This window comes from Drosophila melanogaster, chromosome X (genome assembly GCF_000001215.4).
Source record: "Drosophila melanogaster chromosome X".
NCBI classification, from domain to species: Eukaryota; Metazoa; Arthropoda; class Insecta; order Diptera; family Drosophilidae; genus Drosophila; species Drosophila melanogaster.
Genome location: NC_004354.4, coordinates 12717501 through 12741681, shown reverse-complemented (window position 1 = coordinate 12741681; position 24181 = coordinate 12717501). Strand labels below are relative to the sequence as shown.

Below are 24181 nucleotides of genomic sequence, written 5' to 3'. Positions count from 1 at the left end.
AATATATATATGGCATACAAAGTTAACTTTTTTTTTATAGTTACGTTACCGAAAATGCGAAAGAAAATGGATAGAAATAAGCTATCGCGGTTTTTGTGCCGATTTCCAAGGAAATGCAAATAAAATGAAAAATGCAATTGCAATTCAAAATAAGTTAAGGGAGAAAAACTGATTTTCATGGATTCTCACGGATTTTCATATCGCGTATTTAATCATCATTCGCCGTCCATCGGGTAAGCTTAATTATTTCATTAATTAATGCGTGAACACTTAGTACCGTTAGTTTCTGTTAGTGAAATTAGCAAAGGAATACACTTCATTTGCAACATTTACATTTAGTGAAGCCTTGTTATATTATATTAGTTAGTAAAAGAAATAATATTCGTTAGTGTTCTTGTTTCTATAAAATATAGAACGTGCGGTTTAAAGTGCAAGTCTAAATTAAAAAAATAAATATTCTTAATTTTTGTCATGTCTTTTAATTTATTTAAACCAAATCATCTAAAGAGTAGGTGGGAAATGAATATAACTAATGCTTGTTCATTAGTTTTCTAATAATACTGTGATAGTATGTTTCTATTTCGCATCGTATATTATATTGTTTTCTAAATGAGGCAAATTTTAGTGATGCATGTATGTATTTCGAAGCTAAATTAGAACTTCTTTCGAAAACATGTAGTAACCCCGAAATTTCTCGTTTCAACTGGTTTGCGTACATCATCCCCAGTTGAAACCGAAATCCGAAATTGGGTTCTTAAAGTCCTCGATCTGGTTCTTCAATTCGGGTTGAATTCGTTTTTGAAATTCCATGTGATCTTCGATGTCGTCGTCTTCTTCTTCTACTTCGTTTATACAAACGTGTGGCGCCAAAAAATCAAGTATTTTCCATATATTTTGTCTATTTTTTTATGTTTCTCCGGGCTCCTCTAACTTATATGTGGCATATATCTCCATACATTTGTAGTTTAAGCTATTTATACCTTTCTTGGCTTTGCCTTTATACATTTATTCGAATCTTTCATTAGCATTTGAATTATGCAAATATGAGTTGTGTTCTTTATGTCTGTTTCACTAATTTCTTTTCTCCCGTTCAAATGTGAATAGCTACATCACATATGTATGTATGTATATGTATGTATGTTTATATATACATATCGTATATAGATGAGGTTTACGTGGCCAGTCTCTTCTAAATTTGTTGTCTTCTTGGCTTTCTGTTATTTTACATATATATTTGATATACGTAGAAATTCTTGTTAAACCGGTTTTTTTTAAGCTTTGTTCACCATATTTTATTTGTTGACACAAAATATCTACATATCCACATATTATAGTATAATATTTTAAAAGAGTTTAAACAAATTGATACTTAATTAAAAAAAACACGAATTTCAATGAAAAAAATGTTTAATTTGAGGTTTTAAAAATCCCCAAAAATTTGGCAAACCAATAAATTTTTTTTTTTTTTTTTGTGCACAGAATGCTTATTTTTAGTTACAATTTTTTATGACGTTTAAAACTATAATTTGAAGCACAACTGTATGTTTTTTGTACGTCTCATGGATTTTCTTGTTGTTTTGCCGCTTTCGTGTTCATTTAAATGCAATCGCAATCCGCATATTGATTTTTCCTTCTTCAGAAAGACAACAAAAACGGGAAAAAACAGAGTTGGTAAAAAAAAGAAATGCGCAACACGAAAAATATAAAAAAAAAATGTTCACGTACAAATGAAGTTTGGCAACCTTGCTTTTATTTTACGGATGACAAGAGGAGATCAAAGGAGAAAACAGAATCGCAGAGAACAAGAAATTACCGTTCTTGTGTTTAGACACTCACCTTAACCCTTTGACGGCCAATATTTTCTAAGTTTAGAGCTGCAAAACATGTTGGTGTAAATATTGAAATACTAAACTATATGTAATTTAAATGTTTGGATTTTTATTATTTTCACATGGCTAAAAATCAATAGCGCTGTAAAATGCGCATTCAATTCAATGCTCAAATCAAAAATATTGCAACTGTAAATGCGAAATAACGAGGGAAAGAAGAAAGAGGCTACTGCAAACTGTCACTTGACATTTTAATGGAATTTTTGTGTTTGCCAGCGGCAAAAACCATAAAGCGCAAATGTACAAAAATTAAAAAGAAACAAAAGAATTACAATAAGGCACAAACGAAACAAGGCACAGCGCAAAAGTCAAAGTTTATATCAATAATTTGTATTTTTCCCGCCAGCAAAAATGTAGATCATTCCTCCACAAATACTTACACACATTTACTTTTTCATTTGTTATTCTATTTGCTTTTACCCTCCGCCCATAATTCCATGCTACAAACTTTGAACATGTGAAAGTAATTTAAAAGCAAATTCTTTGCTCTTGTTCTTATCTCGCAAGTTTCTTATCTGCCCTTCTTCGCTCTGCTCTCTCCTTCCCCCACCATTCCGTCCGTCGTTTCGCTCTTTTGCTTCTGCCACTCTTTCCCACTATCTCCACCCCTCGAATGTTCTTGAACCTGAAAGAGAAAGACCAGAAGAAACAGACTATATGGAACTGGAAAGCTTCAGAAGAATCACTGCAGATTTGCCTGCTGATTCATATCATCTATCGTTGTGTTCCAAAGTCTTTTGGATAACCAAGTATTTACGTAAATATGTGTATATATTTTAGATACATACATACATATATCAGGTTTAAAATTATTTTCTAAATTGCACGCATATTAAAGTCTGAAGAATTTTCAGAAATTTGCTTGCTGATTTCTTGACTTATCGTTTTCAGATCTTAATTAAAAGCTAGAAAATTATCCATAATTGTTTGTATATTTCCTGCATTGTAAATTGCTTATAAGAATCAATGGCTTTTCCATGAAGACTAAACAAAAACACATTGACTATCAAATCGCATTCAAAATGTCTAGTCAGGGAAATTTAAACCCTTTGTCATTATTTCAACTGAAATTTAAACAGCATAAGAATTCGGAATTCTGCGCAGATTTGTTTTCGCAAAACGACAAAACTGAAGAAACCACATGTGCGGCATATGCGGTTAATATTGCAATATTTATTATTATTTTTGCGTTGCACTATTTCAAATTGCAACGTGCGTGTCTCTCTTTTTTTCTTTTCTTTTTTGGTTAGGCAGATATTTGCGTGTTTTCGCGAAAAAGGAACACACATACATATGCACATGTATAAATACGAATAAAATTAATGCAACCTACGGTGGAAACTTTGAGGTGAAAAACACGTTTTCCCGGGCAAAAACAACAAGCACAGTAGTAACTGATAAAGCACACGCAGGCCACAAAAACAACATGCACACTGGCGGGAAAATAGAAATATGTACAGCTGAGGATAAAATAATTGTTGTTAGTATTAATATTACAAAAAAAAAAATTGAAATATGAAATTATTTACATATACATTTCGACATTGAAAATGCCCCATATCGTGTATACATAACTAAACTTCAACTTCAAAATTAATTGTTTAACTATCAACACTTATAATAGTCTTTGAAATAACTTTATAAAAAACCTCCCTCACATATTGAACATTAAAAAAAAAACTTTTTTAACACCGTTTGATTATTTAAAAACCTAAAATCACACCTGCATATGTATATGTAAGCAAATTGTAATATTATTTATTTAACGAAAAAGCGTTTTTAATTTATTTAACGGGGCATATTTTTGCGACCTGAACTGTGTTTTAATACGCCCCCATATAAAATGCCCGAAAATAAAAAGCCAGGCGCACTAAATTAAAGCTCAAAACGAAACGAAAAATCAATACTTTACTTTGCCCAAAACACCGAAAAGTGGAAAGGGAAAAGGAAGATTGGTTTGGTCGTGTAGGGAAGGGGGTTGGCGCACGAGGATATGGTGGGGCAGGAGATGATGATGATGAAGAAGAAGAGGGCAGGCCTAGAGCCAGTGACGCCTACTGCGACTGCGACTGCGAAGCCGGCAGCGGCGCTTATCTGAAATAAATTGCTTTCGGCCTACTCGTGATTTTTTTTGTTGTCTTATTTTCTTTCTGTCTGTATGTATTCAACTGAATGCGAGCGTTTGTGTGGATTTCTGGCTCTTACCACCCACACATGTGCATGAATAAAACAGTCAAAAGCATGCGTGCGTAAGTGTATGTGTGCTCCACAATTATTATTATTATTATGCCGCTCTCCCTCTCGCTGCTCCGCCATTCCACCCCCTCCCTTCATCGCTCACTCTATATGGGTTTTTTATTTTATTTCTCTTCTTTTTTCTTTCTTTTGTACATGTTTCACCTTGCGCGCCGTGTTTATTGCTGCTGTTTTTGTTGCTGCTGCGTTTTACTCGTTAGACCCGTTTCTACCTTCCCACCACACCCCTCCTCAACGCATTCACCTCTTTATCGTGCTCTCTCTACATAGGTCTCCTATCATTTTTCATGCATGCACACACACACACACACGCGCGCACACTGAGTCGCTTTTGTTGCTGCACTTTGTGGGAGCCAAAATGCGCTGTTGCCACACTTCAGTTGGATGAATTAAGCTATTTTCAGAGGAAGCCAAAATAAAAGAAAGACAAGCCAACCAATTTCGGGAGCCAGCACACGAATAAATTTTTAATTTATTGCATTCAGATCTCCGAGAAAATTAAAACAAATTCGTTCATATGCATATTTCGCTGTTAGCTGTTCTTATGCGCTATTTATAGGAACAATGTAGTAACGAATGCAAAAAATTATTTCCAAAAGCAAATTGTAACTATGTATGTTTGTTTGTATGTATGTACATATTTATGTACATATTTGGCATGGTTATATGTACATACATATTATGTAAATGTGTATGTAAGTACATACTTGTACAAACATACATACTATGTAAATAATTGATAGTTTAGAAATTCAGTTAGAAATGCAGTTAACTGTTAACTGAATTTCGACGAATTAAAAAGTAGCCGTAAAACTATTTAATTGATTTGCCCACTTGATCCCCATTGCTGAATTACCCAATTGTTAAAATGAACCTATAAACGCGTGACCCCAGTACTTTGTATTTATACAGATATATACACATATGTACATACATATGTACATACATATTTCCAATTCAATTCCATCGTATGTTTATGGCAAATACATATTTAACTTTTTCCTTTCTGCTGTAAATTATTGTGTATTGCATTTGGTTGAACTTTTAAATTGTCTAAAAAGCGAATGCAGAAAATAGCCCAAAAAGTAAAGCCAATAAAGACAAATTGTTGTTGTTGGTTGGGGGGCGAGTGGTGGGCGGCTTAAAAGTACAAGAATAAAAGCAGCCAACAAAAACAACTTGGCATGAGAGCATCGCCCCATCTCGTTCGCACTTCTATTCCTCTCTAGCTGTCTCTTTTGCTCTCGCACTAAAGTGTGCAGGCACTTTTGGTTCTCTGGGGAATTGTTGTATTTATATTGGTAGTCGTGTCGTTTTGTCGTCGTCGCTTTGTCGCGCCATTCGTCGTTTAGTCGCTTTGTTGTCCGATTCGTTTTATGACGTTGCGAGTTTTATGTCTGCGCGTGAGTGTGTGTGTTGTGTGCGGCACTCAGTTGCCAACGACTCTGCTGCCGACTTGCACTTGTTGTTGCTGTTGCGTCACCCGCACTCTTTTACCCACACACACGAAAACACGAACGTTCCTGCGCACGATGTCTCTTTAGTCCCTCTCCACCTACCCACCTACCCCGCTGCTGTTATCCTCGTTTCACATCCACACTTCCTCTTTCCATTCCATTCGCCATGCCGCCTACTGTTTGTATTGGCATAGCACACGCATACATATAGACGCTACACATGTATGCATGCACAGCGGTGTGCGCAATAATAGCACCTGCGTAATTGCCGTTATTTCATTTTGATCAAATTGCCCCAATCAAATAATTTACATATTTGATTTACTTGCGCAACACTAGTTATTTAAATATTCGCAATTGCACTGAAAATACGGAAAGAAGTAACATGTTGACGCAAATAGTATTGATATGATAAGATAGATTCCAATAAATTTAATCTTGATATGCTATAATACAAAATAACTTTTATTTCGAATTTTGAGAGCGTGGGAGAGGCAAGAATTAAAGAATAGCAGGAAACTTAATTGCAAATTCCCTCCGAATGACTTGCACATTTTTGCAGCCTAAAAATTTGGGCGCAACTGTTCGTTTCTGTACGTAGGTGTGTATGTATGTGTGTTCTCTGTTTTTGCTCAACCTCAGCACAGCAGTGGCCTCCCCTCCCCACCGGCACTCCTTGTCCGATCCATCGTTTCCCTTTCATCCTTTCGTCCCTGCACCCCCTCTTGGCCTGTCTTCTGTGCTCCATTACTGCTTGCTTTATTTGCTATCGCTCTCTCGCTCTGTCTTCCGCTTGACTTGTGCGCAGATCCCCCCGTTTTACCCTCTTGCTTGCGCGCATTGGCACTCCGCCGCTCTAGTGCCTTATCTGCTTCTCCCTCTCGCTCGCTCTTAAACATGTGCCTCGGCATCGTTTTCGTCTTCTTCTTTAAGTTGGTTTCTTCAGTGTACTGTGCGCACTCGATACAATGAGCGCTTCAGAAGCAATATTATGAAACTTTAATATTATGTATTAATATATTTAATGAATTTATGTTAGTTATAATTTATTGTCAACCATTTCATAATACAGTTGCTAGTATCAATAAAGTATATTCGTATATCTGCACCTACATACACTATTACTGTATATCTTAATTAATTTTTAACTGAGCGTGTCATGCTCTTGCTTTTAGAGTGCTTACTGTGGTTTCTTTTGTGTGCTATTATTATTATTATTATAATTCTGCTCTGCTGACTTTTTGTTTCTTTTTTTGAGGGTTTTTTTTTATGCTTTTACGTTTCTGTTTTTCCTATTTTCAATTATTTTTGTTCGTATAGTTTTTAAGCTTCTTTTTTTTCTCGCACATACATACATATGTACATATATATTTCCGTCGTCTACTGTTGTATGTGTGTTGTTATTTTTATTAATTTGTTTGCGCTGGGGCTGTTTTTTGCTTTTGTGCTTCTCTGCTTTTTGCCTTTTGCCATGCTGCTTGTGAAATTCGGCAACAACGCTGCATTAATCTTACGCGTGCTTAAGGTTTTTTTTTCCCTCCCCTTGCCAAATCCTCGGTCCTGCCTCTTTATTCTTTTTTCTCGCCCCGTGAAGTTTGGCAACTGTGCTTTCGTCTGCTTGGCTGATTTTTTTTTTCTGCGCTCTTTGTTGTTTCTCGTTTTCTACTTCTATTTCACTTTATACTTTACTGAAATTTCGTGCTTAATTTTCACATCTTAAATTCGAATTCAATTTTTCGTGGTGTGAATTTAATTTACCATATTTGTATATTTGTATTTCTCGCATTCTCCGCTTTGTTTTATTTATTTGCTGCCGTGCAGTTTAATTGCTTTCATTAAAAGCAAACACAGTTGCAAAATTGCAAAACTAACTAAATAAAGCAGAAATAAGGTTGCTTGGTTGTTAGGTGGGGAAGGGAAGGGATATAAAAACGCCGACTGCGACGCTGGCTGAGGTAGTACAGAAAAACATGTGGCCAGAAATATTGGAGAGTTTTTCATGGCAACGTTGCCAAACTTCAGCACCCATGATTTTCTACCCGGGCGGGCAGCTGTCTTCCTCTGTTTTTCATACATACGTATGTATATGTACATATGTATGTACATACATATATCTCCAATTGTATATGTACATAGACGTCTATGTGTGCGTTTGCCTATATGCCCGTGTGTATGTGTGCTATCGAATGATAGATGAGTGGGCGAAAAATTATTGATGAATTCTGCTTTTAAAGCGCTTCAGTTCCATGGGCCGTTGAAATAAATTCAGCTCGTATGGGAAAAGAGTTTTCGTGGCGGCGGGCGAATGGGCAAAAGTTGTATAATTCAAGTGCGGCTTAAAATACAGTCGCAATTCATGAAATTTCAATGAAACTAATGGAAAATGCGGATCGGTTGAAATATGTACATATGTATGTGTGTGTGTATGTTCATGCATAAGAACTTCATGTTTGCCAAATGCCATTTAAATATGTAGTTGATTGAAAAATATGCATAAACATATTTATATTTAATACTTAATTCTTACATTTTCCCAAGCAATGATGGCACTTTTATCTCAAACATTTTCCTTTAAATGCATTTTTACGGGTCATTCTAATCGAAGGAAACCGTAACTAGATAAATGTATGTACTTATACAAGATACGATGTATGCAACTTTATTAGATGCACAAATATATGTATATATAGTTATCTGTATTAAAATGTATTGCATTTCGTATATGCATGTTGCTCTTTCATGTTCAGTTTTATTTACAAACCAATTTGGCAAACCAATCGTAAAAAATTAATGAGCAAATTCCGGAATAATTATATTTCTGTTTCCATTTAACGAAAAACCCATGCGAATAGAATGTGTTGAATCATTTCGCTTGGCTTTCAAGCAATGCCAGTGAATATTTGAATTGAATCATTAATTGCTTTTTATATCAAAATAATAATGCGAATTTAATGAACAGTGGTTTAGTAATCATCAAAAATGCTTGACTGACAATGGAGAAGATTATTAAAAAGCCGATAGATGACCTTTAGTATCTTTAATTATAGCGAAAGATGATATATGTATATGATATCAAATATGGCATTTTCTTCGCAAATTATAATGGTTTAACATTTATCGTTTTGCTTGGCAGTTTTCAATTGAAACTTCTGTGCGTAACTCGAAAGCGATTTTAGTAATTTGATAATCGAAATAATCGATCGATAACTAACTCAATAAATTCTGTGTAGTCACTACCCATTGTTTCTGCCATTAGTTGGTTGTGTTTCCATTGCCGTTCGAATGCTCGATCTAGAGGACTTTTGGCCGTAAATACCAATACCTTAAGCCCACCGGTCGATAACATAAGTCGGATTGCGATGGCTGGGGCAATTCAATGACAGAAATAATCGCAGACGCGATAATGCGCTTCTGCACTTCAAACTGGTCAGTCACAATTTTTTTTATATTTTTTTTTATTAGTATTATTATTTTTTTTTGATTTGGATGGGTGTTTTGGGAGCTTGGTAGCTGTGGCATGGCGGGTGAGCATTATCTGCTGGAATATTTATGGCCATTATCGATTTTCTAATCATTTAACCTGCTATGCCTGCTATCGTTTTTTTTTTTTTTTTAGCTTGTTTGTGTGTTGATTTTCTGCAACTAATCAGAGTGTTTCTCTTTCTTTCGTTTTTTGCAGTTCGATATGGACGGACCGGCGGTTTGGATGGATGGATGATAAAATAAAAGTAAACTTCTTTTGTTTTTGCCTCTTTTTTTTCGGTGCGTGTCGTCATGTGATAGAGCGAAAGAGAGAGAGAGAGATGTCAAGATGGCAAGAGGGCTGGAAAAAAAGAAGTGTGCAAAGCTGTTAATTAATGGAAAAATTCGTTTCGTTTTCGAAATTCGTTAAAAGAAAAAACCAAGCTATTTTTATATAAGCCACACACACACACACACATACACATCTATATCGAATTGCCGAAATTTACTTTTTTGGAAGTGTTAAATTGCCAAAAATCCCCTAAACACAACCATTTTTTTCGCATTTTTGTTGTATGATTTGCCGAAAGTGAAGTGATGCAAATAACGAAAAAAAAAAAGAAAAAATGAAATAATGAAAAAATAAAAAATGATATGTTTCAACAAATGAAATGGAAAATAATATTTAGTGCCAACATCTTTTCCTTACAGAGCGCAGTGTGTGTGTAAATAGATAAGATCAAAAATCAAAGAGAAAAAAGAAAATCTCTATACAAATATATAATCAATTGATTTACAGTGCAAAGAAAAAGTGCAATCAAAATAAAAATAAAATAAAAATGCAAACGCATTAAGGCAAATGCTGTTGCCACGTTGCAGCAACAACAGCAAACCAAAAATAAAGAAAGAAATAAAGAAGCAACTTACACAATTAAGTTAGTTAAACTTTAAGAGAAAAAGTTACAAAATTATCGAAAATTAGTGCTAACTTTAAAGCGAAATTTTTTTGTGGGGCACTTCCGAGAGAATGTCGCAGTGCAATAATGTTGCAACTGTCGGCAGCAGCAACACAAGCAACAGCAGCAACACGTTAACAACAGCAACAACAACAAAACAAAGCAAATCAATCAATTCTGCGGCCAACAACAAGTGTTTAAGCCAAAAGAGTTCGGCATGAAATGGAAGCAGCTATACGCTCCACTTCAGTGCAGGTCGGTGCTCCGCCGCCCACAAACAACAACAACAGCAGCAGCAGCAGCAGCAGCAACAGCAACAACAACAACACTAGCAACAATAACAACAATAGCAGCAACAGCGGCAACAACAACACACCAAACGGTGCGCAACAGCAGCAACAACAACACCATCAGCAGCAGCAGCAACATCATCAGCAGCAACGTGTTGTTGCCAGCAGCAACCAGCAACAGCAACAACAACAACTACAGCAACAGCAGCAGCAGCAGCAGCAACAACAGCAGCAGCAGCAGCAGCAGCAGCATGATAATGGACCAACGTCCCATCATTTGCATCAATCATCTATCAGCATCTCTAATCAGCAGAATAAAGCGACGCAACAGCAGCAGCAGCAGCAGCAGCAGCAACACCAAAAGCAGCAACAACAACAGGCTTCCAGCATGTCCGCGTATCAGCAACGCCTGCCATCAAATGCAGCATCCATTCACAGGTGAGTGGCAAAGTTGGCAACAAGAAATGAAAGGCAAAGGGGGGAGGAGGAGGAAGGAGCATCCTAATGCAAGGCAGCAATCAAACGCAACCATTTCCACGCGGTAAATTTCCGCAGCAAAGCTCATTTCCTGTCTGCTGTCTTTTGCAGCCTATTCGCAACTAGTTTTCCACTCACCTTCAGTTGCTAAGAACTGGGTGGTGAAAACTGGGCGGCGGAATGAGTCATAGTTTTCCGTAATATATGTATGTATGTACATACATGTATGAATGGCATGAAACAATGTAAAAGTCCTAGTGTCACATAGTGACGAAGCGCACCTATAGCGCTGATTTCGTGAAAGAATACAAGGTGGTGTATATATTTAGTTGAATGTACATTAGGAATTTAAGTTGCTTTCGTTTGATTTATCAAGTTTCCGTTTCTGTTTAAAAAAAAAAAAGTAAATTTCCGCTGAATTTGGAAATTAATATTGTTTTTAATTTATATGGGGTATGGTGTGCATTTTCTTTTAATTGCCTAAAGTTCTTATTTATAGGATTTCCTTTATGTTACTAGGCAAGTTTTCTCGAGATATTACCAATTACATTGGCTTCCGTTTAATTAACTTTACTTAACTTTCCTGATGAAGGAAATACTTAACTATATAATGGCCAATTGTTAATTGTTCGACTTGATTTGTTTGTCATTTATCTACTTTCTACTTTCAATTAAAATTCGCAGAATATTGGCCGCAATTCAGATAAGATTAGTGCCGTGAAAAATAAACTTGCATCAAGTTTATTTATGTTTTTAGATTGCAACTTTCAAGTGGTTGCGATTTCAATGGAAAAGGATTCAATTTATTTCGTAGAGAAACGTGTTTAAAACTTTTGCTGTGTTTTATTTTTTGCTTTCGGGCGCACTTGTTTGACCTTGACTCGTTTCAATGGCATTTGTTACTATATATTAAACCGGTTTAACCCAAAGTTATGCTAATGCTCCATTTCCGTTGTTGTCGTGGAAACAGCTGGCATTCAAAAATGGCCATAAAAAAGTTTCATAAATTTGATTACTAATGCGTTTCTAGAAAGACTTGACTTAAATTACCTGTTGAATACAAATAGACTTTTTGTTAATTTATCAAAATGAAATAATTGAAATGAGTGCCAAAGACACAGAACGGGAAAACTCTTTAAAATTCGATTTTCTCCCTTAAAAGCCAAGCATTTCTTTAAACAAACAATTTTGATTTTTTTAAAGCAAGTTAGCAAATATTAGCAAGCAAATATCGCATTGATTTCATAATTTGCATTTGCGACGCCGCCAGTTGGTGAAAAAATGAGTCATTGCAAAAAGTGTAAGATAATATGGGATTTTTGTGTATAGTACAAATACAAAGAAGAGTTAAAAAAGATCCGGAAAAACGTAACAAATAAAAACGCAAGCTAATGATAATGACACTGGTAACGATGATGATGAAGATGATGATGATGATAATGATGATGAGGTACGGTTTCATGTTTTTGTGGCTTAGAGACGAACGAAAGACAATGTGGGAAGTGAAAAGCATTTGAGATGAGACACACAAGACAAGGTGATAAAAAAAAAACGGGTATAAGGAAAAGCTACAAAATAATTATATGTAATTTAACACCATTGACCTGCCACAATGATTACAGTGGAGGCAGTAAAAGGCAACCACAATAGAGAATGGTGGGGACATCCTTTTTCTTGACCATTCCAATGCCATTCTATTTGTATGCGGTCCAAAGGACCAATAGTTAAAAACAAATGAAGCAAGAAAATGAATGTAGATTGCTTTTAAGGGATTTCTATTTTGTTTTAACAAGTTTCAATTATTATTAGAGTGATAAAAAATAAACAGCCTTAAACCATAATTAATATAAAATATAGTTTTGTTAAAGTTTTTCATTTCTCAGTGCTCACTGTGTGTGTATAACAAAAGCAAATGAATGTTAAAAGGCAAGATAATACAGCTGATGACGATGGACCAAAATTATTTTCTCTCTCTTTTTGCTTGTTTATGTTTGGGTTTTCTTTTGTTAACTCTTCTTTTTTTGCTTGTTTGGTAAATTAGAACGCAATTTAAAAGAGAAAAGCAGTGGTGTATTATACCTCTTTTTTCTTGCGGCAAAAGTTCGGTGATTGATGTGTGTGATTGGTGTCTGGAGTGCAGATAAAAAAAATCTACAATGTTGAAAGAAAGATAATGCACGAAACGTAAAACTCAAAATAAACATACTCAACTATGTGCAATTTTTTGTATGAAGGAAAATAAAAAAACAGAATACAGCCAATTCAGCCAATTTATCCAATGGGTTTTCTTCGTATCTTGCATTTATTTTAAATTAATTTTGTTTATTTAAATAATGTTTATGTATGATTGTGTTGCTAAGAAGAAAGAAAGTGGCTCAAATCTAGCATTTGTCATCGATAACAATAGAATGATCATTCTTGTTGAAGCAGCGCTTGTTATATGCTCTATTTTTAAGTTCATTTCGACTAGGCTCAATTTTCCCTTAAACTTGCAAAACTGTGGTCCAATTTGTGACTCGCTTTTCCCAGGGTTTTTCCATTATCCCATCTGCCCTTTTCACTTTTCCGGTTCCGCCACAAGCATTTGTGTTATCGATATCGATATGCGAATGTTGTTTGCATTTGGGGCAGTGTGGATTTCGCATTTCTTGCTTTGCCTTGCCCCCTTGGCAAATGTCAACAGTTTTTGTTTCATTCACAAGGGGCAATCCACACACACACACACACATACACACACGCGCGCAAGTGCACATAAATTCAAGCTGCAATTGCATGCCGCCTCGCAAACACACACACACTGACACACACTCACACACACTCATCACAATTTTAATCGCTTTCGAACGGTCAAGGTTGCAAAATATTTAATGAGTCAAATGCGACGTTGCGACGCCCGCTATCAGCTGGCAGCGCAGTCGACGTCGACGTGGGCAGCGCTGCTGCCGTTTCTTCTCTTATTTTTATACATACGTACGTACGTACATATGTGTGTATGAATTTTTTTTTTTTTTTTTTTTTAACTTTTTTGTTTATCGACCCGGCACTTTACACACATGCATATGCATAGTGTACATATGTCAGTCATGTGCGCGTTGTTTTTGTTGCTGTTTGCTTGTCACTCCGGCGCTTTTGCCCTCTGCCTTGCCCCTTGGCACTTGTTTTTTTTTCTTTTTACCACCCCCTCCCCCTTTGCAACCATCCAATTTTTGTGCCATTTTTAACTGATTTTTAATGGGACTCCATTGGTTAAATGCTTAACGCTCTGGCGCATACAACTAAAAATTTACTAAAATTACTTATATTTTAAAGCAACCAACGCTTTATTTAAAAAATAAATTAAAACTAAAAAAACAAATGGCATATTGCACAAATGGCAGGGCAAGAAAAATACAGAGAATGTTAGCCACACAATTGAACTGAATTTTCCTAAACAAACATCGGAAATTCCCAAACGAAATTGATATTGCTAAATTGGCAAGAATTACAATTCGAAAGGAAGTTTACTTGCGTGGCGAGGAAAATGAAACCACTTGATTCTTGGCTAAAGTTTATTTGCTTGTTAACATTCGATATTGTATAGTGCGGCTGGCTGGTCTTTGTGGGTAGCGAATAATGGAGAAGTCGGCAGAAGTCAGCAGATACAAATGTATCTGTATCTTTTTGCGCCTTTGTGTATCTGGTATCGCAGCGCTGCGATGCCTTTTGTTATTGAAAATGCAGCTATAAAAATAAACAAAGAAGAGGCCACAATGACGCCCACTGCCACTGCCCCGCCCCCCACCCATTTGCACAGTCTTTAAAATTCGTCGAAGAAAAAGTTTCGCTCGTTTTAGTTTTAGTTTCTTTACAACCTCATTTTTTGCTCTTTGTTTTGGGCCAAAACTATTTTGTAGTTTGTGTAACTTTGGCAGAAGTTTTGAACTTCCATTTTGAATATTTGAAGGGAAGTAGTTTCTCCGTTTTTTATTTTTATTCTTAATTTTTCTTCCTATATTTTTTTCTATTTTTATTTAGGTAAACTTTTAGGAACTGGAGGAAATTGAAGGACCCAAAAATGAAACTTCAATTGGAGATTGTGTTTGGGGAATTGTAAATCAATTTGAACTTCCTTGCTGAAAACTTTTCGGTCGATTAGAATTACGATTTTCGTTGAAATTTCGAATTTTCCTGAATTTGGAATTTTATATTTGCGGCTTGTTGCCAATAACTAACTACTGCGACGACTTTTGTCCAGAACAACTGACATGGTGAATATTTGATTGTTTTTAATTCAACGCGGAATTGTGTAACGCATTCCACATTGTCCAAACAATCAATCAAGTTTTCGAAAGGGAAATGAACAAGATTTTAAATATTTAAAGGCCCAAGCTGTTTGATTTGCTCTTCAAGTCGGTAATCGAAAAGAATGAGAAACTTGGCTGCGTGTTGATTGAAAAGAAGACTTTGGAATGTTATATGTATTTATTTTCATGTTTGCACTTTAATCCTATGCATCATTAAAATAATAACAATAAATGATTGATGAAATATCATCGATGTTTCATTGATGAAGCGTTGATGAAAATAGGGCATGAAAAACTGCCAAAAAGAGCGATGAAATAGTGGTGAACGAGCGATGAATCGAATGATGCGCTTAAACAGCAGTGATTTATAGCGATGATTTTGAGCTATTTTAGTGGTGTTTTTGTGATGTTTTTCTTAGCGAAGATTTCTTATGTTAAAATCATCACACTTTTTCATACAAATTGAGCGTTGATTTAAGCGCTCGAGATTTTTACCGAGCGGTGATTCACTGATTAAAAAGCGGTGAATGGAACTGCTGGGTTAAGGAATTATAGTAAGTAATTTTACTACGTTATTTTATCTTTATTGAAAATTATCTTTATGAAATTGATCAATACGATCATTTCGCCTTTTGCTATTATTCATATACTAAGAAGTTGTTAAATGCATTATGCATTATCTATTCCATTCACTGCGCTATATGAGTATTTTTGTATTTATTTAAAAGGTACCTAAATCTTGTTAACTGGAACAACAATTCAGGCATATGGGCGTGTGTATGTAGTACATTGTTGTATCGTTATATCCCCTGACCTATACCAATAATATTATAGCATTGGGGAAGCATTTGCACTTGGTGGTTGGGTTGATGGGTGGAAGGGGGAGGGGGTGCTTGTGCACTAGCAAAAATAAAAAACACAACAAAGTACAAAATCGAGAGAAAAAGGCAAAACACAAAAAATGCCAATAAAATGCACATACGTAATGAAATATAATTAAAGAAAGCGAGGTGGGGAAAAAAGAGAGAAAAAAAGAGAAAAGCCAAGTATAATTAACAATTGACGCGGTCGATGCCAACGTCGCAGTTTTCAGTCGCCCTCGCCGTTGACGTCGACGTCCAGACAATGTCTATTTTTGCTAAAAGCGCAACAATACAAAAAGTGCAGCGGCCCCAGAGGAAAAATGCAAAAAGCTATAAAAAAAAAGAAACAAAGCAAAAAAAAACAACAAAGTTACGGTGAAGGAGGTGGTAGGAAAAGAGAGGGGAGAGGACTCATTATGAAATCACCTTCAACTATAGTTTTGCACTGCAACGACCCCGAGCTAGACAGAGTGGGAAATAGTGGACGAGCGAAAGAGACGCAATAGCCATGGGAAGATGAGGGCAAAACGGAGAGCGATAGATTCAAAAAAAAAAAAAAAAAAAAAAAAAAATAGAGACGGAATGAGGCAATGGGATGCTCAGAGCAAACAGTTGCAGTCAATTAAATAGCACTACCTAGTGAGTAATAATAGCTATAAAAATGCAATAATCGAAACTATAATCGAAATAGTTTCATATCAAAAAGATCGGTTTAAACAATCGAAGGTTAGGTTTTTACATTTGAAAAATATCGAAAGTATTGCAATCGAATGTTTTGTATTTTCAAAACATAAGTAAGTAAGCAAATGTTTAGAAATCATTGGTTTAACAATTATAAATCGAAAATATCGAACTATTCGATATGTAACCTATCGGAAGTATGCAAATATCGATCATATTTTAAAGACAGATATGCAATATATCATAAACAGTTGCTGAGATACTTTGTGCCCTATTGCCATAGGTACTTAACATTTGTGGTTATACTATATTTTTCTATTGGACTGATTCATATTCGTTTTGTAAATTCCCCGAGATCTTTAACATTTTGACCCCAGCTGTGTGTCGTTAATGTATCTGTATCTCTGCAACTGTATATGTATCTGTATCTGCAACACAATACCGCACATACACATTGTAGAAACGAGCGCACACTCGAGGCCACGTAAAACGGTTAAAGTTCTCTGAGTCATGCCGGCCCAGTACCCACCCCCCCCCCTCCCCTTCCGCTTCCTTCGCAAGCCATTATTTTCATTATTTTCCAACCCGTCCATGCACATACATACATACATACATACGTCTATATGTGTATATGTATCTCCATTGAGCTGTAGTTTTACAGTTAATCGGCGACGGAGACAGAGACTGAGACGCATGCAAACGACGACATTTGTTCGCATTCTCAGCGATTGAAACTTTAATGAACCAACCGCCCGCTCCGCCACGCCCCCTTTTTCACCATTGGCGGCTGTCCATTCAATTTTTGATGATGATTGCTTGTTGAATTTTTGATAAGTCTTTGCATAATCCATTCTATTTTTATTGCCATCCATCGATCGATGATCGAACAATATAAACTGAGTTTATGGAATCCATGGGTAATTAACGCGTATTACGTGTATAAACGAGCTGCATCGTTTTTCGTTTCCAGGAGGATAAAAAGGATGGGATTGAAATGCTGAAATGCTTTTGGAATTTGAATTGATTTTTAGAGTTGATGTCGATTGTTGATTAATCCGAATGCTTTATGACCCCAATTTTTTCTGACTACGCTTCCTGAATTTGTCCTACAACGATGACTCTTTTGATAAGCGGCTGTTATCTATACATCTATATAAATATATATATATACATATATAATATGTATGTTATATAGTAGTACATTTGCCTTTATCTCGTTCCCATTTATTTCATTTTGTTTTTGTTCCTCTTCCGTGTTTAGTTGTTGCCAAGTTTGTTTTTGTTGTTGTTCAATCGTGAATCGATTGTGATAAGAGTATATTTAATGATAACGCCACGCATCGTGTTCTATCAATGTCACGTTCCGCTTTACACACACACACACACACACACACACACACACACACACACACACGCGCACACAGCTGCATTCCCACCAGATTAAATCGCGATAAGTTTTATGACTTTTATTGTGTATTATTTGCTTTACGCGGCATTCGTAATTGGTGTTCTCACTGCTTTCAGATTAGATTACAAAAAAAAATAGGGAAAAAAACACAAAAAAATACCTATAAAATAGGAACAACAAGAAACAGATTAATTCATGGCCCCGTTTTGGCGCGCATTTTTAGTGGATTTTTTTTATTTTTCTTTTTTTTTAGCTTTGTGTATGAAAGTGGCTCGTCAGAGTGGAAAAGATTGGGTTGTGAGATGGTGTGTGTTTTCTATTTACCTTTGTTTTACAACCTCGATTAGATAAAGATACTTTGGTACACCCTTTCACTCCTGCGTTCCATAAACAGAAATCAAACCCATCATCACTTGTGTTTTATTTTGGATACTGCGCAAAAAAAGCGATGAAACTATTTTTATACTTAACTCGATGGCGAAAATTAGTTGGTTTTAAGGGAAATCCAAGGGTTAACTACATATATTCAACTATAAGATAAATTGTTGATTAAACTATATGTGGATGTGTGATTATATTCTAATAAAGTTTAAAACAAGCATTAGATACTTTCCAAAAATCAGTTTAAACTTGGGGTATAAATTCGGTAGTATGTACCCAGAATAATGATGTTTTTATTTTGATTATTGTAAACTAAACGTTTCGTTTTTAATATTTTTTGAATTATTTTGTAGGGGAGCGAGGTTCGCATTGCTTTTGAACCTTTGCATACCCAAGTTAAAATTCATGCGAACGCTCGCAATAATTGACACCTAATCACACAACAGCCCCTTTCTATAAAATTATACACACATATTTTTGTACATATACATTCACATATTTATAAGTAATTTTGTTAACAATGTGTTGGCAAAAGTTCAATGTACAGCTATGAAAATAGAGAGAATATTGTAGTTACTTTTCGATCGTAGATCTTTTTGTATCTACTGTACGGATAGACAGGAAATTGCTTTCGCAACCTCGTGTGAAAATTGGCAAGTTAGTGGGATGTGTTGTGCTTACACACAATAAATAAAGATAAACATACATATGTACATATGTATATTTATTCCCAGAACTTCAAGAGTTATATGAGATCTTAGAACCTTTCTCAGTTTGCAAGCAAATGCCGATATTACACATTTTAGTCAATTGATGTCTATAGATGTTGAATAACTACAAAAAAAAAAAAGCTGGAGCAAGACAGTGGATATAGATATTTACACAAGAAAATTGTTGAAAAATGCTTATGTATCTATAAACATGTTTAAGATCATAAGGAAGAGAGAGGAGGGCATAAAAATGATCAGATTTCTTTTTTCCATTTATTTCTCATCACAATTTCAGCATTTTTGCTGATATCTCGTAATTTGAGTAAGCTTAAACAACAATTTGCAGCGCTGACTGTGCGTTTGAAATAAAATATCCCCAGAGGGGGGGCTTTAAGTAGCGAAAAGAACCTGAGAAGCGAACGAAAGAATACCAAAGCAAATTTAGCTGACTATCACTAAATGGTCGGAGAACAGCTGTAAAAACAGCTGGCTTAAATATCGAAGGCAAAGAAAATAAACGAAATAATAACAAAAAGGGGCAGATGGAAAGAAAATGTATACCTACACATATATGTGTACGTAACTTAAAGCTGCTTAGGTTTGCATTCCGCATATATCGATCATATCATATCGATTACAGAAACGACTTTAAATCAGTTGAACGAAAAGTTAAGTTGTTGGATTAAATATAAGCAAGTGTTGTTTGAATTCTAAAATATGTATCAAATGTCAGTTGTTCAAAGCAAACACTGTGGAATAAACCCAGATATTAATAGCTCCGGATGTGGCTCATATTCTGGAAATACCTTGTTTTGACTTTAGGATTGCTTTATAGCTTTGGATAGCGCCACCTGTCGGTTGATATCAACGCCCGGTTTTGTGACACTTTGTGCGGTTGTTGTTGTTGTTGACTTGAGGGGAATGCACGACGCCCACTGTCATAATAATAACACTAATCTGAATGGTCATGAGTCATTTGCGGTTTATTTTTTCCACTACCCCTTTCCATTTCCATTTACCATTTTTTCCCCCTTTTTTTTTTCTTTTCCTATTTTTTTTTCTATCTGCTGTCGCCGTTTTCGTTGTACGTTGCTATAATTTAGTATACGACGGCTCTCTCTATATTCATGAGGTGTGCGACAGGTGCGAGGGGAAAACCGAGCGACGGCGGGATGATAACTCATCGATGGACGGACAAGGTGTGTGTTGTACATTGAACTACTAAATGGGCAAATGCAAATGTGCAATTTCAGCTCATTAATATTCAAGTGTCTCTCTCTAGGTGTGTGCGTGTGTGTGTGTGTGTGTGTGCCTTGTATTTGTGTTGGCGATAGATGGCGGGATATGAACGTACATACAATACAGTTATGGGTGATAAAGAAGCGACACGACAAGATGTCAGTGACGATAACATACCGACTTAACTGCTGTCAACCGTATTTGGTCGCTTATGGTTTCGATTTAGCTGCATTTAAGCGATGAACCTAACTGTCACACAGATAGATTGTCGGTTGGCAAAATGAATCAGCCAGCTACAGATGCACACGGGAATTTCCACGAGACTGCTCGCGATATTCATTAATGTGCCAAAAGGCAATCAACTTTGATTTTATAATTACTGAACTGAAGGGGGGGTGGAAAAGCAAGCGTTGCAAATAAAATACAATTTGTATTGAATTAACTATTTGTTAAATCACAACACATGTGTCGGAATCAAATAAACATGCTTTAATGAAACTTTAACGCATTCGCGTAGCTCACAAGGTTTTAATTTTGAGAGCTGTCACGATGTTCGTCGTTTGGCGTTAATAATAGCTAATTGTTTGTTAGCTGCTGGACTGAACTTGTTTGATTTATTCCCAAAAATTTAAAAAAAAGAGACAAATGTGTTACTATGTTACTATGTGTTTCCAGTTTCCAGGATTGTTGACTGAAAATACTGTTACAATGTTTACCAGCCATAAAAATGAATTACAAATAATTACTTTTGAATGCTTGACATGTCTAAACGACACCCTGTAATCACCAGATACTGCCGCAAAACGCGATTAAAGTGTGCGATATGAATTCCCACAGTTATTAGTAATGCTTCTCTTGCGTGTTCTAACAACTATTTTAGACGAGTTTTCCCCATTAAAGCCGTTCAACATTCATCGTCGTCGTAGGAAGGGGGGAGGGGGGAAATGAAGTGGGAGATGTTGGCATTCTGGCTCAAATAACAGCTGATCCAATTCGTGGTCTCTCCAACTCCCTTCCACCCATTTCCATCCATCTCTCTCGCTGTGTCCCCAGCTCTCGCTCTTTCTCTCTCTCTCTCTCTCTCGATCTCTCCATCTCTCTCTCGGGCATTCGTCCTATCTCACTCTGTTCGCTTTTGTCTCTGTTTGCGTGGCTTTTCTTGTCTCGAGCACAAATTAAATTTCCAACGAATTTAATGGCAAGCAGACGACAGACGCAAAAGGAGGAAGGCTACGAAGGAGTGGATGAAGCAGGGTGGAGGGAGGGGGGTGGGGCGAAGAACGGAGACACAGAAAGCAAAGGACGTTTTAAAGTTGCAGCTATCTCGCTCCAGCAGCTGGGCAAAGTTTAGCGCCTAAAAGCAGGCAACAGAAATGAAAAGCATGTGGTTGGCGCAAAAAGCGTGGGAAATATATGATGGCGAAAAAAAATGGGCGAAATATAAATTTTTTTAAATTTGAAGTACGAAAAGCGGGCGAAAAGAATTAAGGGAAGCGAGAGGAGCGAGGAAAACCGGAGCCAAGAATAATAATAATCACAACATACAAAATACGGCTGGCTTTTCCAACCAGCAACTTTTTCAACTCCCTCGCCCGCCCCTCCTGCAGGCCCACTCTTTGGGGAATTCATAACAAGGCTGTCATCGCCACCCTCTACCCCCACCCCGCATTCCCCGCACACACACACACACATAGTAACAGAATTTTCTGCATTTTCTGCCGCCCGACAAAAATCAATAAACCGTGCAAAACAAAAAGTTTGTTGTTTTTCTGTTTTTCTGCTGGCCTGCACACTGTGTGCTGCAGTTGTTGGGCCAAAAGGGATCGGAAAATTGGGCGGGAAAGTTCACAAAAATGGGGAGGCGATAGCAGACAGCTATTTGTTGTGCGTACACTTGGACAAAATGCGAGTGAAAAGAAAACAATGCATATTTGGGATGTAGATTCTAAAAGAACGTAGACATTCCACTGCTGGCTAATAAAATGAAACACAACGAATAGAAAACAATAATGCAATACCTTAGTCACATCGATTGAGTAGAATTTTTGACAGTGTACTTCGTTTTTCTACAGCCGCAGCTTCTTGTTTCGTTCTCCTTTTATTTTTATATTTTTTTGCATGGAAGAATTTGCGCTTTCCGTTTTATATTCGTGTTTTCTGCTTTTTTTTTTCTGTGGTTTTGTATTCCGCTCTTTTTTGCGTGGTCTATGTTCCATGTTTTTAGGCTCCTTCTTTTCCGTTTTTCTGTTAGTTTTACTCTAATATTTGCCTGGATTCTTTTTATTTCGCTGTGTGCATAATGTACCCATGTATGTATGTGCATACATATGTATATGTATGTATGGATTACATATACATGCACATGCATATACATATTTGTGTGGACACAGCCACAAGGCGTGGCTGAACCAGAAGAAGAAGAAGAAGACGGCAAAGGGGGCGGTAGTGGGTGGTGGGTTTTGGGGAGAATGGTTATGGATGCTGCACACACATGTGTGCACAAAACATATGGATAGAATGTGTTGTGTACACACGCATACAGACACGTCTACATATATATAAATGACTTACTGCGCATATAACGGATAACGGTGCATGTGTGCATGCATGCCTTCTCTTTCGCCCGCACATCCCCAATTAAGTCCTTAAACGCCGGCCATCTCTTTCTGGCTGCCGCGTGTTTTCAAACTTTTTCAAACGAAAACAAAGCTGTGTGCGGCTTTTAATTATTTTCCTTTTTGTTTGATCCAACTTTAATGCGGAAAATGCAGAGCAGCACGAGGGAAATGTTGTTTGAGGAATAAGCGAAGAAAACGCTGAGCGAGAAAGAAGCCGATAGAAGAAAACTTGAAAAAGAGAGCTTATTAGCCGGAGCTTTTCCTTTGACTCGAGTTTAGATTTCGCATTTTCCTTTTGTTCTCGTTTCTCTATTGCGGCTTTAATTCTTGTCGTGGGTGTGGCACTCAATAAAAGATGGGTAATGGAATAAATGTTATTACATATGAAGTAAACTTTGAACTAAAACTATGATGTAAAAACATCAGATATTTGACTTGATTTTTAGCTAGGCAATAACATGCTGATGAATATATTAGTTTAAATACGCATTTTTTAGTGCTGCAAAAACGTTAATGTTATGCAACGCAAATGGAAATTTGCTACTCGCCAACACACAAAGGCAAATTCAAATTGCATGCAATTCTTTTGTACCTTGTATATTTACATATATTCATATATGTATAACAATTGCTAATTTTTCGTTTTCTCTTTTTTTTCAGGTAAAACATCCCAACGAACGTTTAAACCATCGAATTCAAAACGTTTTTGCGTTTTTGTGAAGGAAGGAAACGAAAATTATAAGGCAGTAAATCAAAAAAAAACAGGGGAAAAATGATTACAAATACAAAGCAAAGCTCTCATTTGAATGAAAAATCAAAATTGTTAAAATAAAATGAAATGTTGCAATTGGGAAAGAATTCTTATGCGAAAGATACGAAAATTTGAAAGAAGAGTATGAAAATATGATGGAATTTTAATTAGAACATCTAATGGGCAAGGTCGAAATTAATTTAAAAGTAATGGACTTAGAGGGTAGAAATACGCGAAAAGCTTCAACGTAAAACGGTAAAAAGGTCAAAGTTTACACACGGTTTATAAAGCTTTTGGCCGATATAAAATATTATTTAAGAATACAAAACATGAGGCACAAGCTGATACATTCATTCATATACATGCATGAACTTAATATAAAATTGTTAAAACCTTATGAACAAACTTTATTAAAAACAATTACAAAATTAGATTGAAAAAATTATGACAAAATAAATAA

At 36.1% G+C, this 24181-nt stretch overlaps 1 protein-coding gene and 1 long non-coding RNA gene across 6 annotated transcripts in view; both read left to right on the top strand.

The window, feature by feature from the left end:
* Smr (Smrter) overlaps nt 1-24181 on the top strand; it is a 58416-nt gene that overhangs the window by 937 nt on the left and 33298 nt on the right. For 2 of the 4 annotated variants that reach the window (NM_001272562.1, NM_167335.2), the window contains 2 exon segments: nt 41-233; nt 9282-10748. In NM_001272562.1, coding sequence (NP_001259491.1) covers nt 10243-10748 — 506 coding nt within the window. In that variant the 5' untranslated portion in view covers nt 41-233; nt 9282-10242. 4 annotated transcript variants of the gene reach the window in all.
* lncRNA:CR43963 (long non-coding RNA:CR43963) lies at nt 10729-24058 on the top strand. 2 transcript variants are annotated; one of them, NR_073653.1, is made up of 2 exons: nt 10729-10748; nt 23631-24058. It is a non-coding gene; the product is annotated as a long non-coding RNA:CR43963 (long non-coding RNA). The 2 variants fall into 2 exon arrangements; NR_073654.1 differs by lacking the exon at nt 10729-10748 and adding an exon at nt 23222-23329.